This window comes from Eriocheir sinensis, chromosome 14 (assembly GCF_024679095.1).
Source record: "Eriocheir sinensis breed Jianghai 21 chromosome 14, ASM2467909v1, whole genome shotgun sequence".
Classification (NCBI taxonomy): domain Eukaryota; kingdom Metazoa; phylum Arthropoda; class Malacostraca; order Decapoda; family Varunidae; genus Eriocheir; species Eriocheir sinensis.
The window spans coordinates 14781523-14804092 of record NC_066522.1 but is presented as its reverse complement, the minus strand read 5'-3'; the positions used below and the strand labels follow the sequence as shown (position 1 = coordinate 14804092).

Genomic DNA, 22570 nt, shown 5'->3' with positions numbered 1-22570 from the left:
AAATAATGAGGTAAAAGAGGGGGGAGAGGAGAAGGAAGAGGAAAGAAGAATGTTTTTATCACAGCAGAGGAGACGAAGAGAGAAAGAGGAGGGTAAAAATAAAGAAGAGGAAGAGGATGACGGCGAGTAGGGGGAAGAGGGCAGAAGGCTAGAAGGAAAAAGATGGCGGTAAAAGATTAACGAGTGCGACTTAAACTTTGCTACAACAATGGATTGATTGATTATTGGGGCGTTCAGTTCTTGGCGCCGCAACGGTCATATGGCGCCGAATATAAAACTAAATAAACTATAATATAAGACTACAAAAAAAACAGTAATTAATTAAAAACATGATAAAGGAACTCAATAAATATAACAATAGAGAACTTAAAAATAAATACAAGCTCAGAAATAGAACATGGTGCTAATTAGATCTTTTAACGTCACACTTTTTTCATGGATCAACTAATCAACTTTCCTCTCGTGATTAGAGATGGAAATAATAAGGAATCTACATTAGTCCCTTAAGAAATGCATCATAACCCAAATAAAATGAATTGCGATTAAAATATTAGCGAATCAGTCTAAATGTAAAATAAGGAACTTGTCTACCCGCTGAACTATTTTCTTTTTCTTTAAAGTGAAGGTCATGTGATGAAGTTTTATTATTTGATTCCAAGAAATAAAATTAAAAAATCTCAAACCTCAGATCTTCTTTATTTTCTCGCTGAGTTGCTTTTCTTCGTCTTTCCTTGTGATACGAACGTTCATTGTTGTGGTTTTGTTATTTGATTCCCAGAAAAACAAGGCACTCACGAATTTAAAGAATATCTAAAGAATCTGAGGAGCATCTAAATAATCTAAGGAATATCTAAAGAATCTAAGGAATATCTGAGGAATATCTAAGGAATCTAATGAATATCTAAGAAATCTAATGAATATCTAAGGAATCTAAGGAATATCTAGGGAATTTATTGCTGAACGGTAATCAACAGCTGGTCTCTTCAAAACGTCCACCTACCTGACAACCGGTATCGCGACTTTCAACATTTATCTGGAAATGCGTTCACAGGCAGAAGCTAACACCGAGAACATTGTAACCCTTCTTTAACATGCTCTCTTATCAATGGGTACTCTGCGACACCTCTTAACGTATAACAGAAGACCATGAAAAACGCCCCGAAAAAGTCTGAGTCTAAATATTAAAATGATGTCAGGTTTGCTTAGGTTTCTAGAGCCTGGGACGCGGGGAAGCAAAAAACAAACAAAATGTATTCCCGTGCAGATGAAACTACATATACGATTTTATTTTATTCATGGATGTGGAGGGAACAAAGACAATGTGTGTGTGTGTGTGTGTGTGTGTGTGTGTGTGTGTGTGTGTGTGTGTGTGTGTGTGTGTGTGTGTGTGTTTTAACCCACGCTCGCTTTTCCCACATTTTCTTGCATTTTATCATATATATATATATATATATATATATATATATATATATATATATATATATATATATATATATATATATATATATCTTTGAATTCATATCTACTACTATTTGCATTCACGATTTAATTTGCGTGTGTGTGTGTGTGTGTGTGTGTGTGTGTGTGTGTGTGTGTGTACCTCCAAGCTCGCGTGGCCTACATTTAATCACATTTCTATCATTTAACTTCTAAATTTACATCTACGCTTTTCCATTCATGATTTAATTTACGTATATGTGCGTGCGTGTGTGTGTGTGTGTGTGTGTGTGTGTGTGTGTGAAATAATTCAATAACACGAGTGGCCCCCAGCTAGCTTTACTTGTATGCATGAGGCGGAAGCTCCGGGCTCAGTGGCGCTATCTGGCGGAGATGCGGCCTCAGAGGGACCACGTTGAGCCCTCCCCTTTCCCCTCCACCCCCCCCCCCTCCCCCTCTTCGTTAACCCTAAAGTCCCAGCTATTGACCCCCTCCTCCCTTCCGCACTCACTCCCCTCAGATAGGCTACCTAAGGGCTTACACACACACACACACACACACACACACACTATACCAAGCTCCATTCGAGAGAGAGAGAGAGAGAGAGAGAGAGAGAGAGAGAGAGAGAGAGAGAGAGAGAGAGAGAGAGAAGCATCCTCACAATATATATTTTTCCCTTCAGAGCACGATAGAAGAGATTATCCTTTCCTATAAATAGATAAAAAAAAGGATAAATAAAACGCTTGGAGGAAGTATCAGCCAATCACTAAAACGAGAAAGAAGACACGAATTTTCGAAAGCAACGTTCCTCAGTGCATCTCCGCAGAGAGAGAGAGAGAGAGAGAGAGAGAGAGAGAGAGAGAGAGAGAGCAAGGAAAAAACACTAACTTCGGACTCAACTTAAAAAAGGCTGAAATACGGAGTGACTGCGTAAACTAAGTCCAGCAAGCAAGAATCCTTTGAAACACGCGCAGAGATTAAGGGAGTGTTCACCTGAGTTCGTGAAGACAAGCAGTAGGCGAGTGAGTGAAGCTGAGTGGGAGGAGGAAGGAGAGAGAGAGAGAGACAGAAGCGACGAGACAGTGACGCTTACAAACGAAAGAGATAAAAACAAAGGTACTACAGTCACAGCCATGAAGAGCAACCACACCTTCCGCTACCTGTCCCAAGCCCAAGCCCAGTACCTGCCCCGTGAGTATAGGCAACAGTTTCCGTCCTCCCTGTCGCACGCCTCTCCGCTTGTCAATGCCTGTCTGTCTGTTGTCGCCGCTCCTCTTGTCAATGCCTGTCTGTCTGTTGTGGTGTTGTTATTGTCTGAGTACACCGATCTGACATCTCGCCCCCTTTCTTCTTATTATTCTTCCTCTTCCTATCCCTCTTCTTTTTCTTCTTCTTTCTTCTTCTTCTTCTTCGTCTTCTTGGTCAACTTCTTGGTGGTCTCCTTCTTCCTTTTCCCTTTCTTCTTCTTTTTCCTTCTTCTTCTTCTTCTTCTTCTTTTTCTTCTTCTCTTCTTCTTCCTTGTTTATCGTCCTTATTTTTTTCCATACGAGATTGAACGGATCGATGCAAACGTTGTCGTAGTTCATCTCCTCACCACCTTCCTGTAGCACCGTCTTCACTGCAAAGTAACAAACCACCTACTAAAGAATCATGCATCAGGTGCCTATTTCATGTTCGTATTTGCTTGGGTTCTTTTCTGCTAATGTTCGTGTAAGCCAGAGAAGTGTGTGTGGATGGATGTGGGTGGGGGGGTTAGGGGTTCTCCTTTCCCCCACACCAGCTCCACGCCCCATCCACCAGCCCTCACAAGTAGCAGCAGTAGTAGTCTTAATAGCTAAAATTTGTTAGATCTAAAAATCTTAATAACTTCAAACTCAATATGGGTACTCAAGCCCTCACCAGCAGCAACAGTAGTAGTCTTAATACCTAAAATTTATTAGTTCTAAAAATCATTAAGTTCAAACTCGATATTTTTTTATTATGTCATGAGTGTATCGTCCCCGCGCATCCAAGATTTAGCCCAGCAAGTGACGCTGCTGGCGAGTGTCTGCGTGGTGGTGAACATCGTGGGCTGCGCCGTGATCGCCCTCGTCGTAGTGTCCCACCTCTGTTTCCTTACTAATCTGCATATGAATGTTATGGAGGATTCTATGAGCTCCTTCGAAAACAAAACAGAAGCGTTACAATTCTCATCCAATCAGGAGGTTCTAGCGGGGGAGTCTCAGGTGATGCTTGCGCCGGATGCGTTTGAGAGGGAATCTAAGTTGGAGGATCCGGCGCTCCACGATCCGGTTGTCGAGCTCAAGATGATGACGGACGAGCATCTTCTGCCTCCGGGCGGCTCACCGGAGACACTAAACACGTATGAGGTGCTGAGCTTTTCCACTCCAGACACCTCAGAGCCCGTTAGTTCTGCAACCTCCGTCACACAGCCCGCAGCGGAGGATGAGAACACCGCGCAGAACACCACACAGAACAGGCGCAAGAAAGCTCCCGAGGTCGCCGACGTATCCAAAACTTCCAAGAGGTCGGGAAGGCACAGAAAGGCTAGAAAACACAGAAGATCAGCCGACCCCATACCGTCCACCGCCTCGCCCAAGAAGTCTCCATTACAACACTCCCGAGATTCCGCGGAGCACAGAGAGATGAGAAGCCACAGAAGGTCTAAACCGTCTATATATAAAACTCCTCGACGTCATCAAGACCCTCAACACGGGAGTCACCCTTGAGAGCATAATGGAGCTCTTTTCCGTATCTTTCGCTTCACTACACTCATACTTGCTGTACCTCCTTCCCGCACACCTGCAGCAGCATATACTCAGTCTCTCCCTGCTACCTGTATGTCTGACTTTTCTATTTTTTTCAGTCTCTTTGTAGAATGTTGGCTAAAGTCCGTATTTTCAAAGTATCGGCGCCTCAGTTCGCCTATTTACAAAGCCTCTATTTGAAGCTCCTGGGATTTTCATGGACTTTTTTGTGATCCTAGAGATAGTTTTACACGGCTTCTGCACCTTGAACGGGAAAATCGCCCATGAAAACCCGGTTAATCTTCTCTGTGAGCTTGGAAAATGGTCGTCATCGGAGCCTGGTACGTTTAAGAATATGGACCAGTCGACCAGTCTACCCACATTTCCGTCTGTCAATGTATGCATGCTTGTCAGTCGAGTTTTTCAAGCCTTCTCCTTCCTTCCATATCGCACGCATGCACACGCGCACATACGTCACCTGCCCCTTCCCCCGCCCCTCCACACACACACACACAAATACACGAACAGACTGCCCGCGGACGAGTAAAAGGATATACACAGAGAGCATTCACTGATTCAAAGGTAAGCAGATTAATTCAGAGCTGGAGGCGAGACCGCACAAGCGAAAACCCATCGGCTGTTGACTCGGCACTGGCAAACACAACCAGGCAAACACACACACACACACACACACACACACACACACGGATATTATTTTCCCTTCCGATTTTTCTTTTCCATTTGATTGCTCCGTTAGAGAAGACAAAAGAAGAAATAATTTGATAAAGATCTTGTTGGTCCTCTGAAAGTGCGACTACGAGGGAAGAGGAGGAGGAAGAGGAAGAGGAAGAGGAGGAGGAGGAGGGGGAGGAGGAGGAGAAAAACAAGGGCATGATATGAACCAGAAGGAGGAAGCGGATGAAGAAAAATAACGAGTACGATATGGAGGAGGTGACACAAAGATGAAGACGAGGAGGAGGAAGACAAAGAAAAGAAAAAAGGAGAGAGAAGCAGGAGCAGGAGGTGAGAGATAAAAACACTGATACCCTGGTGGGGGAGAGAACGAGAACGAGGAAGGAGACTGACAACCCTCAATGAAGAAACAAAAGAGGGTCGACGACGTGATGAGCAACGCCATCTAGGAACCAACTCGCACACCCTTACTTCTCTCCTCTCTCACCCACACCACTACCACGACGCATATTCCTCTGGTTAAGGCTAGGTTAGTTATGATGAATTAAGATAAGTTGGAATAGTTTTGCTTTTAATACTGAGAGTGATTAGAGGAGGGTTACGTGCTTAGTTTGTGAGCTACAGCCAGTATTGTTAAACGTATCGGTATACCTCATGAAGACTCTCTGGAAAGAGTCGTGTAGAAGTTCCTGGGATTTTCATGGCCTGTTTTGTGTTCCTAGTTATACCTCGACACAACTTCTGCACCATGAACGGAAATATCGACCATGAAAACCCGGTTAATCTTCTTTGTGGCCTTGGGAAATAGTCGGAGTAGGAGCCCGATACGTTTAAGAATACGACCTGAGCGACGCCCACGGCTCAGCGGCTCGTGAAAGTGCCAATCATGTAGACACTTCGGAAATATGCTACCCTACCCAACACCACCACCACCACCGCCACCTCCCTCTCCAACAAAAAGAATGGCGCGATGAATAATATAAGTTTTTTTTTTTTCATCTTTTTTCCGTCCCCAGGGTAGAGAGAGGGTATAACGTTTAGACCGCGTCAAGGAAGAACAGTGAGCCTCTTAATTTAATATGTACCATCCAATTATCAACCTCACTCGCACTCGTTTTCTGTTTCTCGTTTCTCTCTTTAGGCAGACAAAATCACTATATCTTTCTCTCTCTAGCTCTCGCTCTCATTGCCTCTCTCTCTCTCTCTCTCTCTCTCTCTCTCTCTCTCTCTCTCTCTCTCTTAATTGGTCATTGCAACATACTGATGACAAAACGAAAAAAAAAGGCATTAGGTAGGAAAAAGTAAACTTATGTCGCTTGAGAGAAAAATAAACTCGCAAACTCGCCGCCGTGGAAAACTAGAATGCTAAATAAAACGGAATGAATATAAAAACGATAAAAATAACGTTGAAGAATACCGATAACAGCATTTTTCCGTTTTTTATTTTTTATTTTTTTTTATGCAACTCACACAGGTATCTACTTTTACCATCGTTGTTACAGAGAAGCGGAAAATAGTTAGGCTACACGACCTGGCAAGGACCCTAACGTCTGTATGCTCTATAAGAGAGAGAGAGAGAGAGAGAGAGAGAGAGAGAGAGAGAGAGAGAGAGAGAGAGAGAGAGAGAGAGAGAGAGAAACACACACAAACGTCTCCTTGGAAACACCGCCACTATATATGTTTCTTTTTTGTTATTCTCATACATTTCGCCACCTCCTCCTCCTCCTCCTCCTCCTCCTCCTCCTCCCTTCTTCCTCGCCGCCATTTCTCCCCCGCCAGATTCAGTTTCTCATTCCCCTCGACGCCGTAATTTCTTTCTCATTTCCGATCCCCTTGAGCTTTGCATCTTTTTCAATGAGTATTCACGCGGAAGGGGGCGGATACACACACACGCACACGCACACGCACACACACGCACACGGATCATTACACTCGGGATCTCTTCTTTGTTCTTGCGCGAAAGTCCTGGGTTTCGTTTTTTTTTTATATATACATTTATTCTTTTTTTTACGATTTGCAATATCGAATCTTTACACTCCAAATTTCTCTTTCGAATAACTTTACTTTGCAGAGAAAGAGACAGAGAAAAGATCATAGTCGAGTCTTTTTAAAGCTACACACATCGCTATATGAAAACAGTTTCCGTCTTTACCCTAGACTTCTATTTCCTCCTCTCGTTTTTTCCTGATATGCTTCCTTTCTTGCAACCGGAGATATCCACGCAATCTATCCGCCATGTAAAATTTATCGAACTCTACTATGCTGAAAGTTCAATATCCCCAAAGTTCTGTAGCGCCCTCAAAACGTACACTCCTACATCATCCTATTGTCCTTTTTGACCTGATTCATCACTTCTTTGCTCACTCCTCTACCCGCCAAGCCAAACATGATCAAATTGAACTATTAGAGAATGTTCATTATATTCAAAGCTCTGTAGCGCCCCCAAAACATATACTCCTGCATCTTCATCTTGTTTTATTTACTTGGTTCCGTTTCCCTACTCACTTCTTTACTCGTTCCTCTACACGCTAAGCCATAAACCATCAAATTCAACTATAGAGAAAATTCATTATACCCAAAGTTCTCCAGCGCCTCCCAAAACGTGCACTTCATCTTGCTTTCATTTCATTACTTGGTTCTGTTTTCCTACTCCCTCCTTCCCTTTTTTTCCCACATCAGCGCCGGGTGAGGTAAGGCCAGGTAATGTAGGAGTCAGAGCGAGGGAATGGAAAAGGTAATAGCGGTGCCGTGTGAGTTGTGGGAGTTTTTAGCGCGTGCCAGGAAGCAGCTTCGCGCAAAAGAGGGAACCTATTTTGCCACCGTCTGAGCTAGGAGACTTTCATATATACGTAATGCATACACAAACATTTTCCTTCTTTTCCCCTCTCGTTTTCTTTTCATCCTCTCTCCTTCTCTTCCTCACTTTGTCTTTCTTGGCCATTCCTTGCAATTATGTAAAAAGGCATGAGGGCCGGGCGGTCGGGGGCTGTCTGGGAGGATTCGAGGCGGCAGGAAGCCAGGCGTCCCCCTCCCCGCCCTATTCTGTCTCGCGGCTCGCAGCAGGAACACCAACACCAGGGCAACTTTAGTTCTCTCGCCACCAAGTCCACGCATACACCCCAAATCTTTCGGGGTTGTTGTCTTGCACTGGACGCGTACTTAACTTATCTATGGACTGTGTTCTCAGACGCTCTCGGCTCTCACAACAAATATTTACCAAGGCCACCAAGGAGATTAGTCGGGTTCTCATGAGAGTTTTCAACGTTCATGGTGAAGGAGTCTTGTCAAGCTGTTACTAGACTTATAAAAATACCCATGGAAATGCTGATACAACCTCTACGGAAGCATTATTAAACATGGGTGTGAAAGCTCCGAAATGTTTGAGAATATGGGCAGGAGGATATCAAAACTGCACCACACGCACACACACACACACACACACACACACACACACACACACACACATACACACACACACGCACATGCACACTCACTCACCCACACACACACGCACGCACACGCACACACTCACACACACACACACACACACACACACACACACACACACATGTAGCGTATGCATCATATTCATAGCTCTTCTTTGCTGGTTAAAACTTCGATTGGAATTTTTCTCCCTCCGCTCTTCTATCTTCCTCCTCTGTAGCTCGTAAAAATCTGAAGGTGAAATTTTCCAGGAGTTCTTTTTTTGCCTTTTTTTTTTTAATGAATTTAAGTAATTTCGTTTTATTCCCAGTTCCTTTTTCAAGCTCGACTCCCGGCCCTTTGATCATCCAGAACCTCATGAATTTTTCCCATTCCCTCTTTGCTTAATCTTCTGGAATTACGCCCCGTGTCACTTTTTCCTCTCTTTTATCCTCTCTTTTACTTCAAGTTTGTTTTTATTAACTTCAACCCGTTTCCTTCTATAGCATTCTTCAATATTCCTCAAGTATTTGCAGTTCATTTCAATAGCCAATGGTTAATTTCATTTATTAACTTCTATTTCTGGAGAAGAGAGAGAGAGAGAGAGAGAGAGAGAGAGAGAGAGAGAGAGAGAGAGAGAGAGAAATATCTGTAGAAAAAAAACACAATTTCGGTGTAATCATATAAGAACAGTCACGTATTCTGTACCTTCAGATTGCAGCAAACAGTTAAATCAATCTCTTATTAGATCCTTATTAGATCGCTATGCTTATAAGCCATTAGTTTTATAGCTTATTATCATCATGTTCCTTGTACTTTCTCTTTCATGTCGTCCTCTCCTTCTGCTGTCGCTTGTTAGAAAGATTTTTTCCCCCACGTGGTCACAGGTGTCTCCGAGATTCCCTTCCACTTTAATATATTACTTTAGGTGACGCACAAAATGAATCACTGGATGGAGGGCAATTTTCTGCTGCGTAGGGCGGGAGACAGCGGCGAATACTCCCAAGAAAGGACCCTCAGAAAACATAAACGCGGCGCAGCTCGGATTCATCTTTTTTTTTATAGTTTATTTTAGTTTTTAGTTTTCTCTATCATTTATTTTTTAGGTTTTAGTCTTTTCTCTTATCATTATTTTTATTTTTTTATTTTTTAGTCTTCTCTCTAATCATTATTTTTTTTAGTTTTCTTAAGTTTTTAGTCTTCTCTATAATTTATTTTTATTTTTGGGTTTAAGTCTTCTCTCTTATCATTATTTTGTTTATTTTTCAGTTTTTAGTCTTCTCTCCAACCATTATTTTTTTTTTCAGTTTTTAGTCTTCCCTACAACTATTATTTTTTCATTTTCAGTTTTTAGTCTTCTCTCTAACCTTTATTTGTTTTAGTTTTTAGTCCTCTCTATTTTTTTTTGTATTTTAGTTTTTAGTCTTTCCCCCTAAGCATTAAATAATTATACTGCACCCAAAATTTCTCTCACATTTTCCTCCCTGCGCACCAGCTCCTGCATATTTTCCTGCTCTTTCTCATGAGTCAAGCGAGGGGGGGGGAAACTAATATTTTTATACCAAGCAGCGAGTTTTTCCCAGTGCTGTTTTTAGAATGAAAGACTCTTACGAACCGTTGGAATCATGTCACTCGTATATTCCCCCACCAAAAAAGACTGATTTAACTGTTTGCTGCAGTCTGAAGGTACAGAATGTGACTGTTCTATATAATTACAGAGGTATTGCATTGTAGGGATTTTTTATAGATATTTCTCTCTCTCTCTCTCTCTCTCTCTCTCTCTCTCTCTCTCTCTCTCTCTCTCTCTCTCTCTCTCTCTCTCTCTCTCTCTCTCTCTCTCTCTCTCTCTCTCTCTCTCCCTTTTCTTTCATTCTCCCCGCCTCTCTCATTCTCCCCACCTCTCTCTCTCATTCTTCCCCCTCTCTCTCGTACTAACCCCCCCCCCCCCCGTCTCTCATTCTCCTCTACCCCATCCCCTCTCTCTCTAATTTATCCTCCCCTCTCTCTCATTTATCTCCCCTTCTCTCTCATTCTTTCCCCTCTCGCTCGTACTACCCCCCGTCTCTCATTCTCCTCTACCCCATCCCCTCTCTCTCTAATTTCTCCTCGCCTCTCTCATTCCCCTCGTCTCTCATGCTCCCCTTCCCCAACCTCTCTCTCTCACTCTCGTCACCACCTTCACGTCTTCCCTGCTCCCCTGCCTCCCTCGTCCTCGCCCCATCATTCGGGATAATAGGTAATTCCCTCCTCACCTCTGATCAAACAGCCTCCGCGTCTGGCTTAGGCACCAGCACCACCACCGCCACCATCAGCACCAGCACCACCATCAGTGTCTGTGGGAGGGAAAGGAGGGAATGGATATGAAAGGAGACGGGCTGTACGTTGCCGTCGCCTAAGAGAAACTACATGACATTCCTCTTTTAGATTTTATTCTTTCACTCATTTTACTTCTTCACTTTAATTTTGCTTTCTGCCTGCATGTCTGGCTCGTTGGCTTTACTTCTGTGTAGTTTCTGTGCATATCTGTCTGCCTGTCTGTCTGTCTGTCTGTCTGTCTGTCTGCATTCCTGTCTGGCTCTCTATTCCTCTCCTTGATTGCCTGTCTGTCTGTTTATCTGTCTGTCTATGTCGTACTGTATCTGTCTGTATGTCTGCCTGCCTCCCTGTGCTTCCCTTCTTTCAATGTTTGTCTGTCTTTCTGCCTGTATGTCTGTTTCTTTCTGCATGTATTGTTTGTATCATCTGCCTGCCTGTTTGTCTGTTTATCTGTCTTTATATGTCTTCCTAGTATAATATAATATGTTTCTAAACTATAATGGTGATAAGTGTATTGAACTCGCAAGATTGGTGAGGTTATTACTCTCAAGAAGAAGCATGCGACAAACAAGTTCATGAGATACGATAAACGTGCAAACAATGGGAGGGAGCAAAGAGGCAGAGCACAGTTAGCAAGGGTTTACAACACCTAAGTAAACAGACAGCAGGAGGACCATTGCTTCGTGGGAGTGGAAGAGGCACGCAGCGAAACCAATTAAAAGAGAGAAACCGCTGAAACGAATGGCTTTTATTTTACGGCAGTTCCGTTCCTAGACTGGTCGCGCTATCCCAAAAGTAAGCTCCAGTGAACTCACCACAATGAAAAGGCATTAATCTTCAAGCCGATCCTCTCACAATCACTCCTCTCCTGGTATCGGTCAAGCAGGTCTCCAAACAATACAAAACTTGAGTGATATGTATTTGGTGTGTCTTACAAAATGTCACTCAGTTATTAGCGACACTCAAATCGATTAGCAAGTGTTTCAAATTCTCATTAGACAAAATAACTTATACTCTATTGAGGGAGAGAGAAAAATAGGAAACATTCTGAGCCTCCCCACGCACTGTCCTCAAATAAGAAACATAAAGGCGTGAAAAGAAAGTTGACAGGAAGCGACCAACTTTCACACGCCGTTGAGGAAGTTTGGGGGAATTTCCTTTCCGGGGAAAGAAACCTTTTTCTCTTTCTCTCTGCCGCGGGTGAGACGCTGCACTGACGACGAGCCAAAGAAGGGAGAGTGTGTTTCTGTGTCGCCCATTCCTTAAGGCAATGCATACGACAACTTTCGTTTCTCTTACTGTGTATGAGAAACAAGTCATTAACAGTTTACTGCCTACAAACGCTCGATGTTACATATATATAAAAAAAAAGTATCATTATTGACGTATGTTCACTACTTCATTTGATCAAGGGTCTTCAAAATCTTAGTCGGTATCTACGTAGCTGGTCTCTTTTCTTTTTTAATAACAGAAAGCAAAGTCACATAGTGCATTTATGGAACAGTCCTACACCAGAAATCTTCCCCGAAAATCAAAATAAGTTATAAAAATGATTCATAAGTTAAAAGCAACAAATCGTAGAAATGATAAGGCAAATATTGGCTCTATGATTGTGTTCTAAAAATACGCACTGGAATAAGAAACCAAACAGGCTCGTTATGACTGGAGGGAAATTGATAACATGAAAGAGACGATAAGAATGAAAGCTCAATGATCTAATAACTAAAAAAAAAAAAATGTGAGGATATTTATCTCCCGTAATTGGACAACGAACAGACACACAAACAAGTAAACAAAGAAAGAAACAAAAAAACACTCATACATACAAACACCCCACAAACACCCACACCCAAACACCCACCCACCACACCCACCCACCCACACACATTCACACACACACGCACGCAAACAATCCCAACGGTCACGCTCCACAGCATTCACTCAATACTTTTTTCATGGAGGCTGAATGGAGGGCAGAGAGAGGCTGGGCGCGAAGGAGGGTCGGAAAGGGGAAGGTAGGGTGGAACAGGAGGGGAATTAAAGAGAGTGGATGGGAGAGTGGAAGCAAGGGGTGAGGGGAGCAGGAGAAAGGAAAGAAAATACTGGAGGGGGAAAGAAGATGTATGGTGATTGAATGACATTTTTGTTGTAGGTGGGAAAGGGGAGGAGGAGGAAGAAAGGACGGGACAGAAATGAAACTGAAGGGGATGGTGTCAAAGTGAAGGATTGGTGGAGCCGAGGAGGTGGGTGTAAAGGAGAAAATGGAGAAATAAAACCAACTGAACGAGGAGGCAAATGGGTCGTGTGATAATAAAAGCAAAGAAGCAACCATGGAAAGTTATCAAAAGAAGAAAAAAAGATGAACTGGAGAGAAGATAATAACGAAATAAAGAAGAAGAATATATTAAGTCGATAAATCACTAACTAAAGAAAAGACAGACAAAATGAAGGATAAAACAATAAAAGAACGAAGGAAAGAAAAGAGAAAGTTGAAATGAAGTGAAGAACAATGGAACAAAGATGTAAGAGGTAAAAGAATTAAGAATGTAAATCAGCAGGGAAAGGAAAGGAAAGAGTGAACGTAGCAGGAAGACATTGGCGAAGAAAATAGCGAATGAAACAGCCAGGAAAAAGCAAAATAAGAATGACTGTGAAGTAAAGTCGTCGAAATAGAATAAAAAATGAAAATGAATGTGAGGAAAGGGGCAAAGTAGGAACATAAAAAAATAAATGAGAAAAAAAATAAAGAAAAAAATAATTGGAAACGGAGTAGCAAAACTGAGGGAGGCACAGCAATTAGAAAAGGAAAAAGAAGACAAGAATACAGTACATAAATATATATATAAAAAAGAAGGGAACAAAAGAAGATAATCCTGAAAAATTGAAATGTAAAAAGAAATGAAAGAACAAAGGGGCGAAAATAAAAAATAGTAACAAGAGATATATCGGATTAGTGAAACGGAGAGGAAAAACTAAAAAAGAGGATGACGAGAAGGGGAATGGAAGAGAGGAGGAATGAAAGGAGAGAAGAAGAATAAAAGGAAGGTACAGCGCTCAGCAAGGTGCAACAAGAGAAGCTCATTAAGACCAGGAGATGAGGGGCCGGCAACCCTGATGACACTGGCTTCCCGTTTTCTTCCTTCATGACTGCAGAAAATGGGAAAGGAAACGGCAAGCAGCTTTTAGGGCGCGAGGGGAAAGGGGAAAAAAATGAATAGAAAGAAAAAAACATTAACTTGGAGACATTGCCGAAATTAAAGGACACCAAATAATCAGAAAAGAGGAAAGAAGTAAGAAAATAAAATAGTAGATCAGTATAAACGAAAAGATGAGAAAATAATGCAGTAGATAAATATGGAAGAAGGAAGAAAGAGAGAGAGAGAGAGAGAGAGAGAGAGAGAGAGAGAGAGAGAGAGAGAGAGAGAGAGAGAGAGAGAGAGAGAGAGAGAGAGAGAGAGAGAGAGAGAGAGAGAGAGAGAGAGAGAGATTTTTGGCTATTTCTGTATGACGTGAAGAGACGATTCGATGTTGTGTGGATGTGTTCAATATTTTCCATTTCCATGAATTCGCCTAAAAATGAGTTTCCGGTATTCGTGGCTAGATGAAATTTCTACGTATTAGTGTGTGTGTGTGTGTGTGTGTGTGTGTGTGTGTGTGTGTGTGTGTGTGCATTATAAGAAAAAAATATACTCAATCTCCTTTTTCTTTATCTTTCAGAGGAGGTCAACTTCTGGACCATGGCGATCGTTGCTGTCGGCACGGGCTTCATTCTCACGGTGGCGGTCTCCATTTATTTGATCTGGTGAGTTCTCTCTGTTCTCTCTCTCTCTCTCTCTCTCTCTCTCTCTCTCTCTCTCTCTCTCTCTCTCTCTCTCTCTCTCTCTCTCTCTCTCTCTCTCTCTGTGAATGTGTGTGTCTATTTCTTTCTTTTCTATTTGTTTTCTCTATATTCAGTTTCCTTTTTGGGGTTTTCTTCTGGAGTTCCTTTTATTCATTTCTTTAATTTTTTTCGTTCTTTTATCGTTATTTATCGTTCTTTTTTTCGTTCGAGGTTCATTTTCTGTGATTTCTTTTTTTCTCTCTTTAATTTATCTTTCCTCTCTCTCTCTCTCTCTCTCTCTCTCTCTCTCTCTCTCTCTCTCTCTCTCTCTCTCTTCACCGACCTTTCGTATTTTCCCTCTTCCCTTATCTCTTTCTTCTTCTGTTTCATCTATTGCTTCTTGATTGCTTTCTTTTTTCTCTCTCTCCTGTATTTTTATTCTTTCCACACCCTTCCCTTTCTTCCGTGTAATTTCCTTTCCTTTCCTTCTCTTTTCCCTTGTTTTCTTTTGTTCTGCTCTCTCATCTTTCGTAATAACTCGTCTCTTGGTTCTGTGCTTTTTTTATTTTCTTTCTCGTTCCATTTTTCTTTGTCTCTTGTCTTTGTCACATTCCTCTGCTCCCTCTTGTCCTCCCCCTTCCCCCCCCCTTCCATTCTCCTCTCTCCTCGACGAAGCTGCGGGAATTTCTCTTCAGGGATTTGGCTCATATTATTCAGAAATGAGATACTTGTAGAAGCGTAATTGCATGAGTAATAGTTGTTCAAGCTTGATTATGTTAGAACTACGGAGAGACGAATTAATTATGGAGAAATCATTGTACGTAGAATGAGAACGAAGAAGACAAGATATAAAAGATTAGAGTGGGTCGGCTATTGAATTTTTTAGATGTTATGTTTCTCTTCCATCATATCCTCATTAAAAAGAAACATTTCTACACGATTTTTTGACACACACACACACACATACACACACACGACCTCCCTCCCGTCCCCACCACCACCACACAAACAAAAACAAACAGATGGAAAAATACTGTTCAAAATGTTCTGGATCTCAATTAAAACAACTTAAACTCATTGAAACGAGCAGCTTTTTTTCTCTGCTGTTCAACGGGAGCCGGGATGTTGATTAAGTCGCGAGGATCAACAATACTGCCTCGTGCGGGCGATATGGAATGAATGTTAGGCGGACGGGAGGGCGGACAGAACAGCGGACGGGTGAAGAGGAGGACGGGAGGATAGACGGACAGATGGGCGAGACGACTGGCAGATTTAAGAGAAGCAGACAGAAGGATGGTTGGACGTACGGGTGGAGAGACGGAGGAGTGTATAGGAAGGCGGACACACGGGTGGTTGAACAGAGAATTACCAGACGGGCGAACAAAGAGACAAGCAGACAGGAGGATGGAGAGGAGGGGAGGAGGGCGGATTGGCTGGCAAGCGGACGGTGAAACTGGCGAACAGGAAGCCGGAATGTCAGACGGGCAGGGGACGAAGGTGGACGAACGGGCAGGCCAGCTAACAGGCGGATAGAAAAACGGGGAGACGGGCTGGCAGGCTGGCAAACGGAGGGCAGATAAGGGAAAGGGAAGTCGTAGGGGATAGACGAACGGTCAGGGAGGCAGACAGGCGGGTGGGCAGTTGGCAAATGGGCGGAGCGTACATGCACGTCTCTCTTTTTCGTTACAGCGGAGTGCTATCATGGGGGGGTGTCTGTTAGTCCGCCTCGTGCTATGGGGAGCGCAGCGCCGGCAAGCAACTGCAGTCTGGTGACTCTGTTGCTGTATTCGTTCCCGCACCGAGGCCGTCGTTTGATCAGTCTTATCTAAACAGTAAAATATTTAAAGCGCAGGCCGGGTAAATAACGAGGCGTGGGTTCGACTAAACTATGATGTTGGATTTTGCATGAATTTTGTTGCAAACTTTGCCCGTAAAGTTTGGAAAAGCGCGTCCCCTCAGGCGAGTGAGCCGCTCCGACCATCACCAGCAGCCAAACTTTACTTATATTTTTACTTCTTCTGTATTTGATATATAAACGAAAATGAGCATGTAATCCATTGCCAACGCACATAAATATGAATTCCCTCTCAAAATAGAACAGCGAGAACAAACAATGCATTGACAGGGTGAGTTAGGGATGGTGGGCGAAGATGGCAAAAACTTGATGGAAAGGAAAAGAGAACAAGAGATAGCGAGAGAGAGGAAGAGATAGATAGCAAAAAAATAACATTCACTAAAAATCTAACCGCAAAACTAAAAAGAGTTGTGTTTCATTTAAATACACACACGAAGCAAAGCTAAATTATCTGAAAAAGAATATATAGACTTGGGAACTTGTTTTAACACTTCAGTTTCTCTATCTCTTGAAAGGCGGTAAAATGCCTGGAGCGGAGCCACGGCCACACCTGGTGATGGAAAGAAATACCCCGCAAACCACGGACCTGACGATGCTGCCAAAAGAATTCCCATCGTTGAGCTCCTTTCTTTTTTCTCTTCACTAAACATCACTTTCCTTCCTCTATATTTTACTCCTATTATTCTCTTCACGTTCTCTTCTTGCCTGCCTGTCTGTTTGCTTGTCTGTCCATCTGTCTGTCTGTCCGTCTGTCAGTCTGCCTGTCTGTCTTTTCACCATCCGTCCCAAAACTGCTCTTCATCGCTAACACTTAGTCTATTCCAAACTTTCCGTCGATACCTGTCTGCTGGCAGTGGCGGTCCAGTGGTGAGCTCGCAGGATCGATATTGTCTAGTCAAACAAAGTGTTCCTATAGCGCCTTGGCAGCATTTTTCAGGCTTCTGCTGTTAACTGTCTTCCTCTCACTCTCCTGGAGGTAGTCAATCAGTATTACATGCTCTTGTGCTACGTGCTATTCAGTAATATAAACATGGGTGGCTGTGTCCGTAGACTTTTTCGCGTCACTGCCTTAACGCTCCGTCCGTAACACACTTTTTCTTGTAAACATTGGAATGTTACCGGCAATTTGATGGAAATTTTACTGAAAAACCTTTTTGATGATCAGTCTTCAGGTGCTAAATGTGTTAGGGTATTTCCAGAGACTTACAGGACACTTAAATAAATATAAACATTTATATATAATTTATATACAGCAACGACTACTCCTACGACTTCTGCTACTACTACTACAACTATTATTACTACCACTTCTACTACTTCTACTACTGCTGTTACTGTTACTGATGTCAATACTGCTGCTGCTACCACTACTGCTGTTCTGGTTATTGCAGCACAAATATCATAACAAACATGGCGATAATTTATATCTACACGCAAAAAAAAAAAAAAAGGAATACACAAGATAGCTTTTTTTTCATATTGCTATGACTGAGGACACGGGTTATGCTAAACAATATAAACTAACTATAATAATCTAGAACGTCAAAAATATCCTTGAATTCGCTATTTAATTGATCATGAAATCTCTAAATTATAAAAGACAAGGAAGGGTGGTGCCACGTGTACGGAACATTGATTGAAGAGATAGGGTATAAAATGTAGACCTGATATGGTACTACGAACTTCTAATCACCTGAATTTGGAGAACGAAAGGAGACAATTAAGCCTTGCTCCTGCCAACACGTGGGAGACGGAAGTGTCTAATTAGCCGAGTCTCTGTGTTGCCTCTGTTTGGAATTCAGTCAACGCTGCGTCAATTGATCTGTGCTCCATTGTTGAGAGAGAGAGAGAGAGAGAGAGAGAGAGAGAGAGAGCAAGCAAAACTCGGCTAGTGAATGTGAACTAAAAACATAAAGCAACAATTTGACGAGTTAGGCGTCGGTTACTGTGCATTCAAGGCCTCGTGTTAAGTACTGAAATGACGGTATAATACAAGCGAATATATGCTTGTAAGAGGAAAACCAAGGAATCAAATAAAAGACACATTCTTTTTTTTCCATCAACTTACCATTATACGTCAGAGTTTGTAACGATAGCTATTCAGTAAATTCTATCCTTCTAACAGTATATGCTGCTCAGTTACTTTACAGCTGAAATGATACGCCATTGAACGGTACACACTTCAAATGACACCACCTTCCGGCAATAACGCAGTCCTCCTTTGTGTCTCTCATGCCGGAAACTTTATTAATTATCCCGAGTGGCGTGCGGTCCGTGTCTCAATTACGTATCCCGGGAAACTCGAGTTGACCGCGTGAACAACACTCGAGGCGGACACTCAGCAACCCTCTGTCTTCTCGGTGCACGTGACGCCGCTGTCCCGCGTGATGAGGAAAGTTTTTGCTCATGTGGTCGTTCTTACATCATTGGTCCCTTCAGTCTACATTACCAGGCTATCGTGAATCTATAGCAATTTTCTTAGCTATTTCTTATTAATTATAAATGCAGTCTTTGCGTATCTAAAATAGTTAGACAATTATCATACAGAATTCATAGTCTCTGCGCCGTCATGTGTTGTATATCAATCAGTCGGTCTGTTTTCTGAGGCAAAACCTTTCCTTATTGCTAGGCTTGAGTAACCAGGACGTAAACTTTCATCTTAGCGGAAACCTTTGTGACAGGAACGGCTTATAGCATTATGGTTGCAGGATCGCCTTCAACGGTAGTGTTCGGCATCTTATTCAAGGAAAACTCAATCATTTTCGTCTTACAATAAAGGCGAGATTGAAACATACCATCTTTACCATAGTTTATACCAGTGATAGGTGTCTAAAGATTAGTTCAGTTTTCTTTTGCGTGATGCTTATAATGCTACGAACAACCCGAGAACTTATCACACATAATCCACACAGCAGCGATGACACACATTTCACCCTATCAGTAGATCTCACCAAGCCTAACTAATCCCTGTATTTGTCTCCCGCAGCCAGACGCGGCTGGAGCGCCCTCTGGCAGTGCGGCAACAGCGAACAGTCCGGTACATCAGCCATGGACCAGACCTGCACCTCCGCCCGCACCAGTGTCCCCCGACCAACGCCCCGCACCTCGACGACCTAGCCCTCACACCGTACCACCTCCAGGACCCACCGCAAGAGGTCGCCGCCTCTCTACACTAGCTCTGTTTCTCTCCCTACCCTCAAAATTAGGCTCGCCGCTGCACAGGCAAGAGAACAGCGTGAAAGGAAGGTTCCACACGCAGATGAGCTTCAAGAGGCTTACGAAAACAGATGATAACATTACCGCTAACAATGGGACATTCTCGATTAATTGCAGAAGGAGGTGGAAGGAAACACGGGTGCACTGAGTTGACTGTACTTCCCTAAGGTAAAGGTGGGTGCATACGCTATATCTGCGCGTGGCTGCGGTGCTCTACTCCAATCCGTTGACCCATTGAGCTTGTGGTAGGTTAGAACCACTTACCTCGGGACGACGGGCCAATGTGAAATCCGGGATTGCCACAGTTTATCTTCCCCAGATTTCCCCAGGCAGCCATTTATCGACCAGCCCGAAAGGGAGGATGAAGAGCTGGGTAAGCTGAACGCCGACTGCCCTGGCCACGGTTCGAACCCGGGCCCGTGGAGTAATAGCCAGGAACGCTGACCTCTAGACCACGGAGGCGTGAGTGAAACTAGTCGGAAATACACTCACCTCATTACGCCTTTCTTTATATCGTCCTCCTTCTCCATTACCACCACTATTTGACATATACGAATTGCAGTATCATCAATTTCTCAACGTCACAAGAAAATGAAACTCCTCACACACCAGAAAGCCACGACAACGCATTGCCAAATTCACCTCCAACGCCCCACACCCACACCCATACCCACACACACACACACACACACACACACACACACACACACACACACACACACTACTTCACACCACTCTGCATCATCTCTCTCAGGCTCTTGACGATTCACCGCCGCCCCGACAGCATCACTTAGACTGACACAAACACAACACCACATCCAACACGCACGTCGATCCCTCCTTGCATCAATCTATTGTCCTCGCCATCAATCTGCACACCCAATAACAATACATCTGCCTGGCGCTATAAACACACGGACTCTCCTACAATATACCCCAACGGAACATAAAAGAAATGGTACCCTGACGAAAAGTAATGTAAGCGCAGACAGCTGGGTGAAAAGAGCTGCCAATCCTCTCCCTCTCCCTTGCCACACACAGACAGAAGTAACACAAGGAGGAGAGGAATATGAAAAGGATGAAATGTGTGAATACCGTCTGAATGTAGCTACGCCGTATCTACCCTCGTGTCCTCTCGTTAGGAACACACACACACACACACACACACGAAGCATTCCTATCAAGTGGCACGTCGTAAAGAGCAATGGAGTGTGTGTGTGTGTGTGTGTGTGTGTGTGTGTGTGTGTGTGTGTGTGTGTGCGCGCTTCTCCAGTCTCCCGAGATGAAGGTTCCGACTGGCTGGTTCGTCTGAAGGCATATTGCGATCACCTGCATGAATGGGTTAATTGTATTGGAAGGGGAGAAAGTTGTTTGACCAAAGTGAACGAGCAGGTGCAACTTTCTCACGTTATGACTTTCCGCTCTTAAGACCTGAGGAATTGTACTGAAGGAGAGATGTTGTATGATTTGACAAGTGGATGTAATTTTCTTTCATATTGCACACTCTTAAGACAGCACGAAGAGTCATTGTATTAGAGAAGATAACGGTGTAAACGAAGCGAAAGAATAAATGCAATATTGTGTTTTAGAAGACAAGACTCCAAAACCAGTATCAATATTTAGTTTCTTCATTAGTTTTATTTGGTTTATTAATATTTCTTTCCTTTATATTAGCGCTGCGTTGTTTTCCACTCGGCTTATCGGAAAAAACGCAACGTGATTATTTTTTTTATTAGATATCGAGGAACGTGTTGGAACATGATTGATTGCCGCCAGTGACGTGTGCGCGGCTTTCCATTGTGTGACTAATGAGCAACACCCGTAACCTATTCCCCTGTTTCTAATTAGGAGTAACTGAGGAATGTGAGCCAGGTATTGGTGCGTGTATTCTCTCCTCTGCCTTTCTGATACCAATACCACCACCATCACCACCATTGTTACCCCGACCACCACCACCACAATGACTAAACTTGCACCATCCTACCACCACTACTACTACTACTACTACTACTACAACAACCACTACCGTCAGCATCACTTTTATAACCACCACAACTACCCAAAAACATCTGTTATACCGTCACCACAACTCACCACAACACCTACTACCATCTACAACTACCACTCCATAACTACCACTACCACAAAATAATAACCACCACCACCACTATCACAACCTCCCGAAACGTCCTCTACTACTACCACTACCACTACTACAACTCTTATCACAACCACAACCATTAATACTACTTCCATAACCGCCAACCTCCTTTATCATCAACACCACTCCTATTCCTTTTATACCACCACCACACAACCACCACCATCAGCCACCCTCGGCAATCGCTTCTCGCCCAACACTCCGCCCTGTAATTGCTTGTCGATTAACCAAACACGCGCCGGCGGAGGTTGAACAGAGTGGGAATTATACAGCGGTGGTTCAACGGAGAGGAGACCGAGGATGCGAGAGGGAGTGCACGGACGTTCTCATCGAAGCTCCCATCAAAGAGACTCCTTCGATTGGTAAACTTGTTAGACAGAGGATGTTATGAAAGGGAATACAGCTTTTCTAATGACACCTGGTACACTCTGAGACCTTCCTACTTGACCTCCTAAGCAGTAAATGTCGACTTCCTGTTAGACACACACGCACACACCTTCCTCCTGTCACACCTATCCCATCCAGCGTTGCCAAATTATCGTACTATTTTCATTTTATTTTTCTAGTTTCCTGAACAACAACTATCAACAAAAAACAAAAACATCAATCAATTTTCATTAGCTTTTACTTTGACTTGATTTTGTGAGTTTCAGTAGTGGAGAGTAGAATGATAGAAAAGTAATAATATGATTAATACGATAATTGGTTCCTTACTGCCTTTGATCTACCTAATAATAAAAACACCACGCCAAACGCACAAAACCATATCTAACTAAACCTCATTTCATTTAACCTAACCCTTTCCACAAGCCCACACGACCTCCTCTTGCCTCCCCTCCTCTCTCTCTACCAGACACACACACACACACACACACACACACACACACACACACACACACACA

The 22570-nt window shown here is 43.1% G+C and overlaps 1 protein-coding gene across 1 annotated transcript; it reads left to right on the top strand.

Moving 5' to 3' along the window:
• Nucleotides 1–2345: 2345 nt before the first annotated feature.
• On the top strand, nucleotides 2346–22232 carry LOC126998550 (uncharacterized). The gene is made up of 3 exons (XM_050860339.1): nucleotides 2346–2628; nucleotides 14334–14418; nucleotides 19278–22232. Exons 1-3 carry the CDS (start codon nucleotides 2571–2573, stop codon nucleotides 19465–19467), a joined length of 333 nt encoding a protein of 110 aa, XP_050716296.1. The 5' UTR covers nucleotides 2346–2570; the 3' UTR covers nucleotides 19468–22232.
• The last annotated feature ends 338 nt before the right edge of the window (nucleotides 22233–22570 follow it).

Excerpts from the sequence above, each read along its gene's own strand:
- LOC126998550 (XM_050860339.1), top strand. The coding sequence starts at position 2,571 with ATGAAGAGCAACCACACCTTCCGCTACCTGTCCCAAGCCCAAGCCCAG. Across the intron at positions 2,629-14,333 it reads CCAAGCCCAGTACCTGCCCC|AGGAGGTCAACTTCTGGACC; the intron begins GTGAGTATAGGC and ends TTTATCTTTCAG. Across the intron at positions 14,419-19,277 it reads GTCTCCATTTATTTGATCTG|CCAGACGCGGCTGGAGCGCC; the intron begins GTGAGTTCTCTC and ends TGTCTCCCGCAG.